This window comes from Mytilus edulis, chromosome 2 (assembly GCF_963676685.1).
Source record: "Mytilus edulis chromosome 2, xbMytEdul2.2, whole genome shotgun sequence".
Taxonomy (NCBI): Eukaryota; Metazoa; Mollusca; class Bivalvia; order Mytilida; family Mytilidae; genus Mytilus; species Mytilus edulis.
In genome coordinates this window covers 101719045-101735069 of record NC_092345.1, presented here as the reverse complement: position 1 = coordinate 101735069, position 16025 = coordinate 101719045, and the positions used below count along the sequence as shown (strand labels likewise).

General features: G+C 31.2%; 1 protein-coding gene across 9 annotated transcripts in view; it reads left to right on the top strand.

The window, feature by feature from the left end:
• Positions 1-16025, top strand: part of LOC139513727 (dynein heavy chain domain-containing protein 1-like) — a 109242-nt gene that overhangs the window by 36779 nt on the left and 56438 nt on the right. For 8 of the 9 annotated variants that reach the window (XM_071302482.1, XM_071302480.1, XM_071302477.1 and 5 more), the window contains 16 exons: positions 412-631; positions 1093-1247; positions 1902-2099; positions 2556-2812; positions 3912-4044; positions 4567-4679; positions 6501-6614; positions 7337-7475; positions 9831-10027; positions 10198-10335; positions 11298-11403; positions 11803-12083; positions 12324-12524; positions 12932-12973; positions 13864-13899; positions 15404-15598. In XM_071302482.1, the coding sequence (XP_071158583.1) occupies positions 412-631; positions 1093-1247; positions 1902-2099; positions 2556-2812; positions 3912-4044; positions 4567-4679; positions 6501-6614; positions 7337-7475; positions 9831-10027; positions 10198-10335; positions 11298-11403; positions 11803-12083; positions 12324-12524; positions 12932-12973; positions 13864-13899; positions 15404-15598 (2525 nt within the window). The remainder of the gene's footprint in view (positions 1-411; positions 632-1092; positions 1248-1901; positions 2100-2555; positions 2813-3911; positions 4045-4566; positions 4680-6500; positions 6615-7336; positions 7476-9830; positions 10028-10197; positions 10336-11297; positions 11404-11802; positions 12084-12323; positions 12525-12931; positions 12974-13863; positions 13900-15403; positions 15599-16025) is intronic. The other variant, XM_071302479.1, reaches the window with a different exon arrangement.

The following is a 16025-nucleotide window of genomic DNA, read 5'->3' as shown; positions in this document are numbered from 1 at the left end:
ATTAGACATTAAAAAAAACCCAGTAAATATCATTTGAAATACTTTGCTCAAGATACACCTCATAAAATCTGGCAAATGAAAAGGAAAACATATGATATGACAAAATTACAAATTACTAAGAAAAAAATGGTAGAGGAATTAGTTTCATCAAAATCATGACAAGGTCTCCAGTACAAAAGATTTCCTTTTGTATAACTTTTTTTCCAGAATTAGAAATTTTACCTTACAGAGAAGTTAGGCTTATATTTCAGTAAATGAGAAAGAGAGAAAAAATGTCCCAAAACAGACATTTCTTATTGTGCAAATCTAGACTGAGTCATTAAGTAATATAAATAAAATGTTCATGTACTCAAATTACAATGAATAGAAAAACATAAAATGAAGGTTGACACAATGTCTGATTGTCTACAGGATCTCGACAGCCAATACATCTATTAGAGGAGTTAGCCAAGTTAAATAAACCATTAACTCCTAGAGAACATGAGATAACCACAGACATTAAACAGACCTTCCGTCACTGGCTGTTACGTTTCCCTGTTCAGTGTGTCCTTGTGTCTGAAGCTATCCTCTGGGCAAGATCAGTTTCTAAATGTTTTGAGAAGGCAGACATTGAGGAAATGAAATTTTTAAGGTAATGCATAAAATCATTTAATATTTTTAATAGAAGCATCCTAGAATTAAAAGTAATAAAGATTGCTTTTGTTTAAATGTACTTTACTTGTATTGTTCAAAAGAGATTAAAGATAGATGTATAAATTTCATAGTTTCATTTGACAAAGTCTAAAATCACTAAATGATAAATTAATTCTGTTATTATTGCAAACTATTATATTTGCTTTTTTTATACTATTAACAGAAAATGATTAAAATTGGTAAATTTATGATATTTATACTGTTTTGAAATATTTATATGATATTACCAGGGTTTTCAATTATTGTTTAAATGTAACTTTGTGTGTTATAATAAGATGAATACTGTCCTGGTTGGGGTAGTTTATGAAATTGTTATTCTAATGTAACTTCACAATGTCATGATGATATGAACTCCACTTCTATAAAAATGTTATTTGATATATCTTTATGTGATGCTAGAATGAATACCACCTCCAAGTTAGACCAGTATGTGGAAGTCCTTAGAGAGACGTATGGTATGAAGGGAAATGTTGCAGAAGATGTCATGAAACGATTGAGTGTGTTATTGTGTAATCTGATAAAACAGACACTACATCAGAGAGATATGCTAGATAGTAAGTTGTGGTTTATATAAGATTCACAAACTGGTCTACATTTATCATTTGCTCCACAATCTTCTCTGATTTTTTCAGAAACTAAACTGTTTCTCATGAGTTGTTGAGGAGACCTTAATGACATCTATATAATGGCCACTTCAAAAAAAAAATCATTAATATTAATTCTCTAACAATTAAATGCTGCATTCAAGTTGACTAATGTAGTCTGAAAAACAGCTAATTAGCCTTGTTGAAAAATCTTATATTTCATATAGACATTGTGGCTTTTAACAGAGTTATAGCTCTTTGAATGAAAATCTTTTTGATGTGCCTTCTGTTGTAGCATACATATGATACATACATTTTTAAATGCTTGTTTTTACATTTTCACCTTGACATAGAAAATAACACTTGTATTCATATTTAGTGAGAATAATTAACATCCTTTGTGTATTCATATTTACAAATTTATTTGACTATTTAATTTTTTGGCAGCTTCACTGGAAGTTCTATATCATTGAGAATAGACAAAACAAGCCTGCAAACAAACCATGAAAATAATTATTACCTTAATTAAAAAGTGAACAATATAGAGCGTCATCTCCTTCATCTATACACTACATTTCTATTTATTCCCAGTGTGTTTACATACAATACATTATTTTGTTGCAGAAATGATTGCTGATGGAACTGATGATGAAGGCAACTTTGAATGGCAGGCTAGTCTGAGGTATCGTATGGACATCCATACTGTCCTCCGAGCTAAGACTGAAGCTGTAGATGTAGAGATACTACCATTTCAAGTAGGAAGGAAAGGAAGTAGAGTAAGAAAGACAACTCTTGCCAAACCAAGAGTTGAGGCAACCATAGGTTTGTTCTACACTTATTTAGTGATAATTAAGTCAAGCAGTTTATTGAAAAACTTTTTTTTTATCATAGCTTACTTATGAAGGGGGTCATATACTTCAAAGATCTTGTCTGTTCACCAGTTTTTCTGTCTGTCTATCTGATACTTTTATTGTTAAGTATAGCCCTGCACAAGGAATTCATATAAACCAAATTTATAAAACATTTACATCATTAATATGATAATTGATTAGAAATGGTTGAATCTGTGAATAGTACTTCCAACAAACATTCAAAGGAGTGAAAACTAATACAGAATGCATTAGGTCCTCTTTTGCTTGAAATTTCACATGGGGAATTTGAAAACATGGCTGGTAAACTATAAGTTCAGAAAAAAAACACTGATCCAGTGTAAACTGATAGCATTTTCAACATATAAATGTTTATAAAATTTTGAAGCTTAAGTGTATTTTTTTGTAGAAGAACCACCAATGCTGACCAGGACTAAGACGACTGTATCCACAGATTATCATTTTAGTCTGTGTTATCTCCAACAACTAGGGAACCAGTTTAGTTATGATTATGAATATCAAGGTCCAATACAGAGACTGGTTCTTACACCATTGACTGACAGAGCCTTCTTATCTTTGACACAAGCCCTTAAATACTTCCAATGTGCTACTCTGATTGGACCAGCTAGTGTTGGTAAATCAGAAACAGTTAAGGAACTGATAAAGGTATGTTGTCTTAACTTTGTGTCCATATAAACTCTGGAAAACTGATGAAGGTATGTTGTCTTAACTTTATGTCCATATAAACTCTGGAAAACTGATGAAGGTATGTTGTCTTAACTTTGTGTCCATATAAACTCTGGAAAACTGATGAAGGTATGTTGTCTTAACTTTGTGTCCATATAAACTCTGGAAAACTGATGAAGGTATGTTGTCTTAACTTTATGTCCATATAAACTCTGGAAAACTGATGAAGGTATGTTGTCTTAACTTTGTGTCCATATAAACTCTGGAAAACTGATGAAGGTATGTTGTCTTAACTTTATGTCCATATAAACTCTGGAAAACTGATGAAGGTATGTTGTCTTAACTTTGTGTCCATATAAACTCTGGAAAACTGATGAAGGTATGTTGTCTTAACTTTGTGTCCATATAAACTCTGGAAAACTGATGAAGGTATGTTGTCTTTACTTTATGTCCATATAAACTCTGGAAAACTGATGAAGGTATGTTGTCTTAACTTTATGTCCATATAAACTCTGGAAAACTGATGAAGGTATGTTGTCTTAACTTTATGTCCATATAAACTCTGGAAAACTGATGAAGGTACATTATTTTATTGCTGTTCAATGCCTATAAACTCTGGAAAACTGATGAAGGTACATTATTTTATTGCTGTTCAATGCCTATAAACTCTGGAAAACTGATACAGGTACATTATTTTATTGGTGTTCAGTGCCTATAAACTCTGGGAAACTGATAACAAGACATTGTATTGCTGTTTGATGCTCTAACTAATGAAGTTATACTGTAAAGGTCTTTTAATCTGCAATATCTGAAATTCACAATGAACTATTTAAGCAAAGTTATGATTCATAAGTATTATTTATTTTTAAAGGCAGTGATAGCATTTTAGTTTTGCCTGCTTTGACAGAAAAGATTGCATCTGGAGCAAACATTTGAAAATATATTTTTTTTTTCAATCATGATCATTAGCTTTACTGAGGTCTAGGTCAGACATTTCAGGGTGTGCACTTGTGTTGATAAATTTCTTTCATATTGTTTGAAATCATGCCTAAAAAATGACCATTCAAATATTTTGTAGTTATTTGGTAGAAATCTTGTAACTGTCAATTGTAATGAAGACATAACACTGCCAATGATGACTCAATATATGATGGGCATGGTACAGTCAGGGACTGGCGTCTTGTTTGATGACACAGACAGACTAACTAGAGGTAAGGCATGGTACAGTCAGGGACTGGCGTCTTGTTTGATGACACAGACAGACTAACTAGAGGTAAGGCATGGTACAGTCAGGGACTGGTGTCTTGTTTGATGACACAGACAGACTAACTAGAGGTAAGGCATGGTACAGTCAGGGACTGGCGTCTTGTTTGATAACACAGACAGACTAACTAGAGGTAAGGCATGGTACAGTCAGGGACTGGCGTCTTGTTTGATGACATAGACAGACTAACTAGAGGTAAGGCATAATACAGTCATGGAAAAATAATTATCCCTCAACCAGTTATAGTCAGATGGTTTTCAAGGTATAGAAAATAAAAAATTCCTAAATTAAAAATAAGAATACATTTGTTATTCATTTGAAGATTATTGTGTTTTCAGTATATAACAGCATTTTGTCTTTCAAGACAAACAAGCACACAATAACTTGATATGCAGCAACTAATTTATATTTTGTATATGACAGGGTTGATGTCTGTAACAGCTCAACACTTATATTTTGTATATGACAGGGTTAATGTCTGTAACAGCTCAACACTTTGACTACATCAGGACGGCCCTGAAGACATTACAAGTCTGTAGTGAAAACCAGTACAAGATTAGAGGTCAACCAAGATTTGATAAAGTAAGTGCTCAAATATCCACTTTTACTGCTTCGATAAAATATGTTTCTACTAACAAAGAAATTACAGTAAAACTTGGAATACCTGTAATACTAATTATAATTTAAAAATATTTTAACTCCACTCATTGTATTGGTAGGATAAGACCCTTGTCCCTTTGCTCAGTCTATCCACATTGTCTTCCGTACATTTTATAACATATTACTCAGCTTTTTCGGAATGACAAATTGATATTTGGTCAAGAACTTATAATAAAATGTTTAGTTGTATCATGTAAGCAATATTTTAATCTGCCAGGCAGTAATTCCCTGATTGAATTAAACTTCTTTGTATTGTATACCCACATTTAAAAGAAAATTAGTTAATTACTGATAAGAATTGTGGTTATTCTTCATCCTTGATGATATTACATGTCCATCACATTGAGATTAAGTTTTACTGTAATACATATTTTTTAAGCATATATATTAAGCTTATTTTTTATATCCTTTTAATGATTTAACATGTTGAAATGCATAACCATTTTGTTTTTTAATTTATTCAGTTTCCTTTTTGCTTCCATAATATTTATGCCATTGTCTGATATAAATCAGAACTAATTTTTTTCCTATGTTAGTCTTTTTTGTAGCAGTTTTTATATTTTTTAATATATCCATTTTTTTCTTAAACATTGTATATTCCTGGATATTGACTAACCTTTGTTATCTCCCCTTATAACATTTATAACTGATTTGATTTACAGATGTATTCAGTGGTATGTCAGTGTTTTATTGTAGGATATCAGCTTTATTGCAAGTTATCTCCCTTATTTAGAACAGCCAGATTGAGCATTACTGCTTAGGCCAAGGAATATTAAAGTCAGCTTATTTTGACATTTTTTACTTTACACTTCCGACAGTAAATTTTTCTTCAGAAACCATTGAACCTGTGTTATTGCAAGTGAAATTTTGAAATTAATAATTAGAAGTAACAATGAGGTAACTACACCTAAGAATTGTTAATGTTTGTTCTGGACAATTTAGATTTCAATATGTTCACAGCTATCATAGTTAAATGTTCCTGTAACAATCTTAATAGTATCGGTCACTTAAAATGGTTTACAGTTCAATTTTTTCTCTTGTAAATGATTTAAAAAAGGGGAATGGACTTAAAAATAAAGGTAAGGGTGATAAAGATAAAAACCAATAAAGGAAATTTAAAAACATTAATATTAATTGGCCTTATGCATGATATGACAAAACTGATTTGCGAGTTCACAAATAGACAATATCAGCAGTGTTAAATTCATGCTATGAGATATTATCACACATAGATTTTGTTACAAATACTTCTGCGCTGATAGATAAATGATATATTTAGCCTACAAAATCACCATAATGCTAGCTAGCTTGCTTTTACAGTGAACAGCTTCTCAAACTGTATGACTTTCTTATATATTTGTAGGGAATTAAAACATCATAAATCTTCTACAAGTTGCACAGAAAATCCTTATTATTTTTTTGTGTACAATTTGATTGTAGTAAAATGATCTCTTACCATATATAATATGTTGTCAATAGTTAATGGCCTACAATTGATTCAGTGAGATCAAGCTCTTTTTGCTCATGCAACATACTGTTATTTTATCTAAGAAACATAACTGCTTTTCCAAAACAAAACAAAACAAAACATTCTTAGAATAGTTGTGTTGATAGAATTAAATGAATAATATATAGTATAAGATAAAATATATAAAATAAATTAATATCTCCAGCAAACTTTTTTTAATCTCAAATTATCACATATTTACGAGATTTTTTATCCATACTGTCTGATACTTACAGAAAGCAGGCATTGGTGACAAAGTTATACGCAGAAATTCTTTGACAACACTTCATCCCCTGCCTACAGCTTCTATGAAAACAGAACGACAAAATACTGTGCCTCATGGATTCAATGTAAGTACCTTGAATATTTGATCCCTGGCCTACACTCCTAACCATATACCGTAATAAGACCTAAAACTGTATCATTCGATGCCTAGAAGTCTACCATAGTAATAAGTATTATAATACTGTTTTACGACTGTGGAGTTCAATATGTGAACACATGATGTCAGTTCCAGTGTAGGCACTGTTTTACTATTATTCAAGTGAGAGACAGAATTGGTGTGGTACATAAAGTTAACAAAGTTAAGGGATATGATATATTATATGAGAAATAAATATAAGGAAGTCCCATATATTTTTTATTTTTAAATTTTTTTGCCTTCAAATCATTTCTCACATGCCTGAATGATATAAAGATATAAAGTACAACACATGCCTGCATGACTTTGATTAAACTTCATGTTTAGTGGAATGATATAAAGATATAAAGTACAACACATGCCTGCATGACTTTGGTTAAACTTCATGTTTAAGATATAAAGTACAACACATGCCTGAATGACTTTGGTTAAACTTCATGTTTACCACAACAGTCTTTTAACATAAACTCACTTTTTAAATCAATTAGATTGAGGTTAGCATGAGTTTTATTTTATGCTTAGTATGTGCCATTTAAGTTTTTCATGTATGTTGTCTGATGAACATATTTCTTACAAATGTATCTTACAGAAATATAAAACAATCATCTATATAGTATTTGTCGTTTAATGTTTAGATTTTATTTTCCACAGGAGAAAGGTCTTGTGACATACTTTGAAGATGCCTGGGTTTCAGAGAAAGACAGAAGAAGAAGACATTCAATAGAGAAAGAAATAGAGATCAAAGAATCAGATTTATACAAGAATAACAGACCACCACCATTGTTCTATGGTATAATACTAATTTATATCTTGAAAGTCTATTATTGATTAAAGGGAATTTTTGCAAAAATTGTGGGCATGTAACCAAATATTGTTTGGTAGGAAAGTTTTAGCCATCAACAGTGTTTTGTTTTACTTCCACGTAAATGTATATTATCAAAAGAGATGCTGTCATCAGTTTAGGATTTGTAGAATTTCTGAACTACTAGCTCTGGACCTATCATAGCAAATGGATTATTTGGAATATTAGCTATCAAGCAAGATATTTGGTTTCCTTTATTTAAGGTGGTACCAATACCTTAACTTAAATTAATTTGGCTCATTTAAATTTTTTTTCAAAGTATTTACTATGACTTTTCGACAAAAATATAAAAATTTAGAAACATTTGAACCAACCAATTTATCTGAAAAATTACACTGGTTACATAGCAGTTTGACAAACACTAATTTTGATCATTGGGATGCTTAATATTCCCTTTACAACACAACGTAATTAAAACGTTTAGCTGATTTTACAGAGTTATCTCCCTGTAGTGTTAGGTACCACCTTAAAGCTAAATCATACCTGTCAACTCACCCGTTTTTTGCGGGTGACACCCGTTATTTTCACCTCTCACCCGGGAGTTTTTCTTTACCCGGCGGGTCCCGGGAATTTCTAACATTACCCGTTTCACCCGGATTTCTTACCGAATTGTTTCCGGTATTTAGAAGTAATACGACCTTCGGTTTTATCGGTCTTTTTCAATGTAACCAAAAGTCAAAATGTAGGACTGTTTACCTGAGCTACGTAACGATATGAAGAGACAACACAGCTACAAGATGAGTTCAGTGACTATCAGTTGACCCCATTAGATGAACTTCCACTTTGCACTTCCCCTGAAACTGACATTGGTACATTTTGGGGAGAAATGTCCAAGTTGCATGACATTTTTCTTAACAAGCCAAGATTTTTTGTTTTGTCAAAACTTGCTAAAACATTACTGGTTTTGCCAAACAGCAATGCAGACAGTGAGAGGGCATTTTCTTTAGTAAAGAAAATAGCTACAGAGTTTAGGGCTGATCTTAATAAGGATACACTGTGTGCTCTTCTTTCTTGTAAAATGAATACACATTTGCATTGCTATGAACTGAAACCAAGTGCAGTTCTTTTAAAGAATGCCAAGTCTGCTACTATGGAATATAACAATAGTCTGAAATAAACTTGTATACATGTTCTTACTGTTTCATATACATATTGACTATATAAATTATATGTAAACATATTTTTGTTCTTCAATTGAGCCCGCAAAATGTCGTACGCGTTATGACCTGAGATTTTTTTTCTCAATGCAGGTCATGACCTGACTTTTCATTTTCAGAGGTTGACAGGTATGGCTAAATATATACACTACCTATACCAAGAAGAGTTTTATTTTACTGTGTATGGATTATAATCCAGTGAAATTTCATATTACGATTTTTTCAAACACATTTGTATCCATATTGTGTTTGGGATTTGATTGACAAGAAGTTATATTTATTTCTAGATGAAATATTAGGTAAGAACCAACCCTGAATTACCATAACCTTATTGTTTCCTTCACTTTTGTTTTTATTGATGCACATCTAAAAACTGCACAGAATATATAATAACAATCGACCAGCTGTAAATGTCCATTTTGTTTACTAATTGCTGTTTCATTGACTTTATCTTATGTGGCATTCATGTCTGTAAGTTGTTTCATTGATATGTCTTTATTGTTTAGTTTTGTTTTATTTTGTTTCTATAACCAAAATGTTTCACTCCTAAAAATAATATATGCTGAGTTAAATACTCTTGTAGCTAGCTCTATTACTACTCATACTTAAGTCATTATACCTTTTGAATGGACTTCAACATTGGAAAAAAAATTAAACATTTAACGAAATTATTACTTGCATTTATTATTGGGAATTTCAAAGAATGGACTAAATGTGAGGTATCTTATTGTGATTTAGGGGAAAAGCAGCATACATATCTATATGTATCAGATATAAAATCTGAGTTCTTAATATTGCCATACTCTTCCAGCCACATCATTGCATTAATAAAAACCTCACAATAATTTTAAATTTACTTTACCTTTTCTATGGGCTTTAAGTTTGCTCATTGGAAAATGATTTTGGAAATTTTTTTGAAAAACAATAAAATAAAGAATTCCATAACAGAAGAAATACATGTATATTAAAAAGGAGTATTCTAAACCAAAAATTTCATTTCTTCTGAACTGTATTGACACTATAGAATTCAATCATTTTCTTTTTAAAGTTAAAACAGGTGTTTGAGTCACATATATATGTTTGCTTATTTATAACTAACCTTATATTTGCTCCTGCTTTATTTCAGAACATGTTAAAAGTAAAAACAAAAGGTCAACAGCACCAGATTATAGCAAGCTTCTCCAGGAAACAGAATATGAGCAGCAGATGCTTGGTAACATCATGTTCAATGGGAAGCTTATCCAAGCCAGTGCTAACTTTTCATGTTTTATGTCCATAAATACAAGCAATCCAGCTTATGTGGATATACCAGAAGTATTTAAGGTAGGATACATAAAAAATTACACAATTATATATTATTTTAATATAGAAACTTATATCTCTTAGGAAGACTGTCTGTTGCGTTTTGGAATGAGGCATGTACGATAAAACACTCCTCTCACTTTTAACTTCTTGATAACATATTCTTTAATGTTTGTTTGTTTCTATTACAGAATCTGTTGAGACCTTGTGCTCTTATAGTACCAGACTTTTACATGATAACAGAAACAACTTTGTGTTGTCATGGTTTCCAGGAATATAAACCTCTGGCCAGAAAAATCACATTTATACTCAAGATGTTAAAAAATCAGGTAAATATCATAATGAACACAATTTGTAAGGCATAATTATTCCAAAAAAGATACCCTAATGCCTTCCTTGACATGATTATGCAAGACAAAGTCCTTCATGCTTTCTAAGATATTTATAGGTTTCTTAGCACTTTCTTATGTTATAACCATTCGTTCAACAACTTATGAATCATGCTATCTAAGATTTTTAGATTATGATTGCTTGTTTATGATTACAAAATTGAGGTCAAGTTTAATACTGATAATTTTCACTATTACGACTCAAGTGTTATGGTCCTTGATCTTATTGAAAATGACATTTTCTGTGTAATTACTAATGAACCTTTCAGCCAATACTATTTAAATTTTAATATGCTGTTACTGATGACAAAATGGTGGTCAAGTTTGATATTGACTATTTCACCTTTTTGCCCTTCAGGAGTTATGATTCTTGATAGACTGAAAAATAGGCATAAAATATGGCATGTCAAAAGATCCAGAAAGTGCCTATCAAAATACAGAAAACCCAGTTCCTATCAATTTGACAGCTCAATGCTTATTAAACATTCACAGCCAATTTCATTGAGTGTGTAGCCATAGGTAATATCTTTGGTTAACTTTCTTGTTAGCTGAACCGCGAAGTCATTGTTATGTCAAGCAAACTACCCTCCTTTAAGAGTGGACTAGTCCAGCAGATAACTGATCTATCTGTCTGTTGGACTAGGCTACTTCAAAAGAACGGTAGTATACCTGACTTTATAATGACTTCACGGTTCAGCTAACAAGCAAGCTAACCAAAGATATTACCTATGGCTACACACTCAATGAAATCGGCTGTAAATGTTGATTTTTCATGTACGACTTTAAAACTTGATTAACTTCTTGTCTTTTGGGTTAATTCTGTTGTTGCATTGCTGTCTGAATTTTGGAACACCTAACATCTCCTTTGATCGTATTCATAATGTCAATGTTGTGTATTGCAGCTTCCAAGAAAAACCCAGTATCAGTTTGGATTAAAGGACATCAAAAACTTAGCAGAAGTTGCTACTGCAAAACTGAGGGATGAAAGATTTATTGAAGAACTCAGAGGTATGGTTATTTTGTCAAAAAATATAAAATGAGATGGAGAATGATATGTGCAGCGGGCATTAACATTTTTTTTTTATTTGGAAATGTTTACAGACCAGAGGAGTACACACATATTTTAGCAGTTTTAATTTAATTGAGGACCTCAGTCATGTATGAAAAAACATTGTTGACCCATAGTATGTACAGTCTGTTAAATAACTTAGTTGATTTTTAACAACTGTTGCTTTCCATTTGCACTTAACCTTGCTGTTGAGAAAGTGTAATGTTTAAAATCAAAAGAATGTATTTACATTCGAAGTTTATATTTGTATAATTCATTCCATTTTATGCTAAATTTCAGGTTTTACCATAAAATCTTATAATGTTTTAAATTCTTTATGTTGCTTTTGACTTTTTCAGAAGGAGAGATTGGTGAGACTCCTAGCTCTGATTCCTCTCGTGATGTAGATAAATCATTAGAGGAGCACTGCATGGTATACTCTCTGAAGGCTGTCATATCTCCTAGTCTGGAGGACGAGGATGATAGAACTGTGTTTATGAACCATCTTAGAGATACGTTCCCAATGTGTGCCAGTTCAAGAGGAACATCAGAACACGTCTATAACCATGAACTGGTCAAATCTCTGAAGGAACAGTTCAAGGAAGATAATATGGTTCTTACTAAAGAGATGATAGCTAGGGTAAGTAATATATTGTTTATACAATGATATAGTTTTCAATTGCAATGGATATTTTTTAAATGTCTCAAATCTCAATTTACTAAAAATTTTCCAGATGACTATTTTGTGAATGAAAACTGTAGTGCTTAAATTTTTCATAAGCAATACATTTTTGTTAGTTTGAACTCTATATGACAATTAATGAATTGGATTTGCATGAAAAAATAGTACTAGATTTCTTCCATAAAACCTATATTTCAGATGTTACATATGAACTCTGCTATAGAGATGAGAAAGGGTATTATCCTTTCTGGACCATCTGGTAGTGGTAAATCAACAGCTACTCAAACCTTATCCAGAGCTATCAACAGGCTCAATTATCTCCTGTTTGCTCCAGATCATTCCAAAGATGAGTTAGCTACGGACAGAGACCTTATCTTCCATCAGAAGAAAAAGCTAAAGGTTTGTAAAACATTCTACAAGAATTAAAAAGATAAGGGAAATAAGAAACTTCTAAACTTGTGAGCATCTTAAACAAAATATAAAAATATAATGTTTTCTTGTATACTCATTTATCCAGTGTATAATTAAAAACGAAACCCTAAAAGATCAATTTTTTTATAAATAACATAAAAAAACAGGTAACATTAATGGCAGAACAATATATACTGGAGCAAAATTTATTTTACTCAACATCTGACACCCTATCTTGACATTCAGGCTAAAGCTTAGGGAGTGCAACATTTTTGTGAATGTTAAGTTTTATTTTTTATTTTTAAAGTTTAATTTTGAGTTTAATAGTAAGGAGACAATTTCTTCAGGTGATTCATTTCACTTTTGATCATTGTTTCAAACTTTTTAATGTATAGGAAAATGAAAGTGGCAGTAGTGAGGATGAAATGGGTGATGAAGTAAGTTGTCACATGATAGACATGTGACCTTTTTGTACATATATAGTAGACTCGTTTTCATCGATAGCATGAAATTAACTATTTACACAGATCACTAGCATGAATAATATCATTATAACATTATCACCGATTTTGCTTTGTGATTTGTGAAGAAGAAAAAAAGGGGGGGGGGGGGGGGGGGGGGAAAGGGGGGGGGTGAAAGTATAGTAATATCAGACCAACATAAAATCATATTGATATACTTAGAATTCTTTATATTAATATCTGTGTTACTGTCTATAGAATCAATGCTACTGATAAATTTAAATTTATTTAAGGATTTTAAAGATGACAAATTTTGTAAATACTTTCAATACATAAAGGAGAGTTGATGTTTTTTTTTTGTTATGACATAATTATCTACATGAAGAAGAGTAACAGAATATTTTTATTTACTTAGTCTTTGGTTGGATCCTAAAATCATTTTTTTTATTCATAAAAACATTTTAGTTTAGATATGATATGTTGAGTCAATCTCTTAATTAAACATGCTCACTTTAAGAATTTTTTTCCACTGACACAAGAGTTACATATAACTACAAATTAATGTCACAAAGCTTGTAGTAGTAGAAGTTAATAATAGTTATTTTAAAGTTGTTAAGTTTTTACACATTGAAAAATGTTCTCCAATTTGACTTTGATATCTTTTTGTTTTTATTATCTCAATATATAACAAACCAATATTTCAGATTTAACCCATGTCCTGTACATATGTTCTAGTTGCTAGTAAAATGACAGTTTAATAAAAACTACTTTAAATAAACATGCATGTAAGATGCAATACTGTAGGTATATTTAGGATTTAATACTTAAACAACTGAATAAAATGACTGTTATTTTCTATGTAACAGGAAACCTTAGATAAAGTTGGTGAACTTGATGAGGAAGTAAGTTGTCACATGACTGACCATGTGATCAATTCTGATACTAATTTTATAATGTGTGTTGTAGCTTGCTGCTAGCTATTATAAACTCTTTAATATCTGTTCTTTTAGCTTTACAGTATAAATTCAGAATTGTTTTAGCTGAATTGTTGTTATAACAATGTTCCTAATAAATCTTGTTTGGTAGTGTCTGCATTGAGCTATAGTTATTCCAAATATTCTTTGATTCAGATTTTATTTTTTAACAATTTTTATCCCAGAGTATTTGTGCGATTGATTGGTATTTATTTTCATTACCTCTTAGTTATCAAGGTCTTTCGCTCCATCCATGATTATGGTATTTCCAATCATTTGATAAGTTTAGTTGAAGGCATCTCACAAAAAAAAGAGTGATAAATAAATTTCCCAATATAACTTACATTCTAATTTCATACTTATTAATTAGTGAGAGTGGCTGAAAATTGTTGACATTTAAACTGGAGACAATCCAGAAGTGGCAACTGCATTAAAAAAAGTATTTGTAATTCAAAAGTTGTAAATTTTTTTTTCTTCTGCTTGTAAAGTTAAACCTGATATCTATGGCAATGTATGATTGTAGTAGACATTTTTTGCCATTATTTGAAATTACTTGAATTGTTCCACTGTCATCCCGGTACCTTTTATATCTTACAACATGGGCTTGGTCTTTAGCTGATTGTTGAAGACAGTGAGGTGACCTGTAGTCCTAAGTGTCCTTTGGTGTTTTGGTGACGTTGGTTTAGTTAGCAATCATTTAACATTTTCTTATTTCAATATCTTAAGCATTCCTGGGTTTTTTTCTGCACAAAAGAAAATTACTATGTTAAAGTGTCTCAGATTGCCCCAAAACAATAAAATCTAAACCCTTTTAGATTTTCAAAATTTTTGAATAAAATGCATATGGAAATGTCATGAAATTGTAGAATACCTAATGTTTGAAATGTGGTTGGCCCATACCAGTTTTTTTATAGCTTTTTTGTATTTGTATGCAGATGCTTCATGCTGTAGAATTACTGGCTAGATGCTTTTTACTTTCTCTTTCTAACTAGTTGCTGTTTATATTCTGTTTCCATTCTAGTGTATTGTATTGGTATATCTTTATTCTGAATGATCTTTCTGTTGAACTGTATTCTTATATCTGCATGGTAAAATATAGCCTTAGGTTTTGCTTTATTGTTTTTTAAGCTTTTCATTTCTAATACAAATTTTCATCTGTCAGTTCAGAGGTGTCCGAGGAAGTCTACTGCAATTTAAGGATCTTTTAAATCTTTTGTTTAGTTTGATATTTATCAAAAATATAATTCAGGGATGCATATTAATTTTCTGGCATGTAAGACTGAAAAATAATTAGTACTATTTCATCTTTCCTTTTCATAATATTTGGGGGCATTTTTTACATAAATAAATTTAAAATGTAAATTTAATGAAGGTAAACTCTCTAAATTTTAAGTCTGCTAGCTACTTATTTTATGATTGATATTTTCTGCAGTTTCTGTCAGCCTTATCAGCCCCGGAACCCAAAGCAGACAAGACTAATTTCAGGAAGTTAAAGAGGATGACAAATGTCATAGGAAAAGTGACTGAGGCCATTCAAGATTTAGCAATTCATAAAATAAGGGAAGTAGCAGAATATCCTAAAGTTGATGTTGTTACCTTGAATCCAACTGCAGTCTCCCCTCAGGAGGTAAGAACATTACTTGGTTGTTAGACATACCATTGTCATTCACCAATATCAAAAGACATACCATTGTCATTCACCAATATCAAAAGACATACCATTGTCATTCATCAATATCAAAAGACATACCATTGTCATTCACCAATATCAAAAGACATACCATTCCCATTCACTAATATCAAAAGACATACCATTGTCATTCACCAATATCAAAAGACATACCATTCCCATTCACCAATATCAAAAGACATACCATAATTTTGCCATTCACCAATATCAAAAGACATACCATTGTCATTCACCAATATCAAAAGACATACCATTCCCATTCACTAATATCAAAAGACATGCCATTGCCATTCACCAATACCAAAAGACATACCATTGCCATTCACCAATATCAAAAGACATGCCATTGCCATTCACCAATATC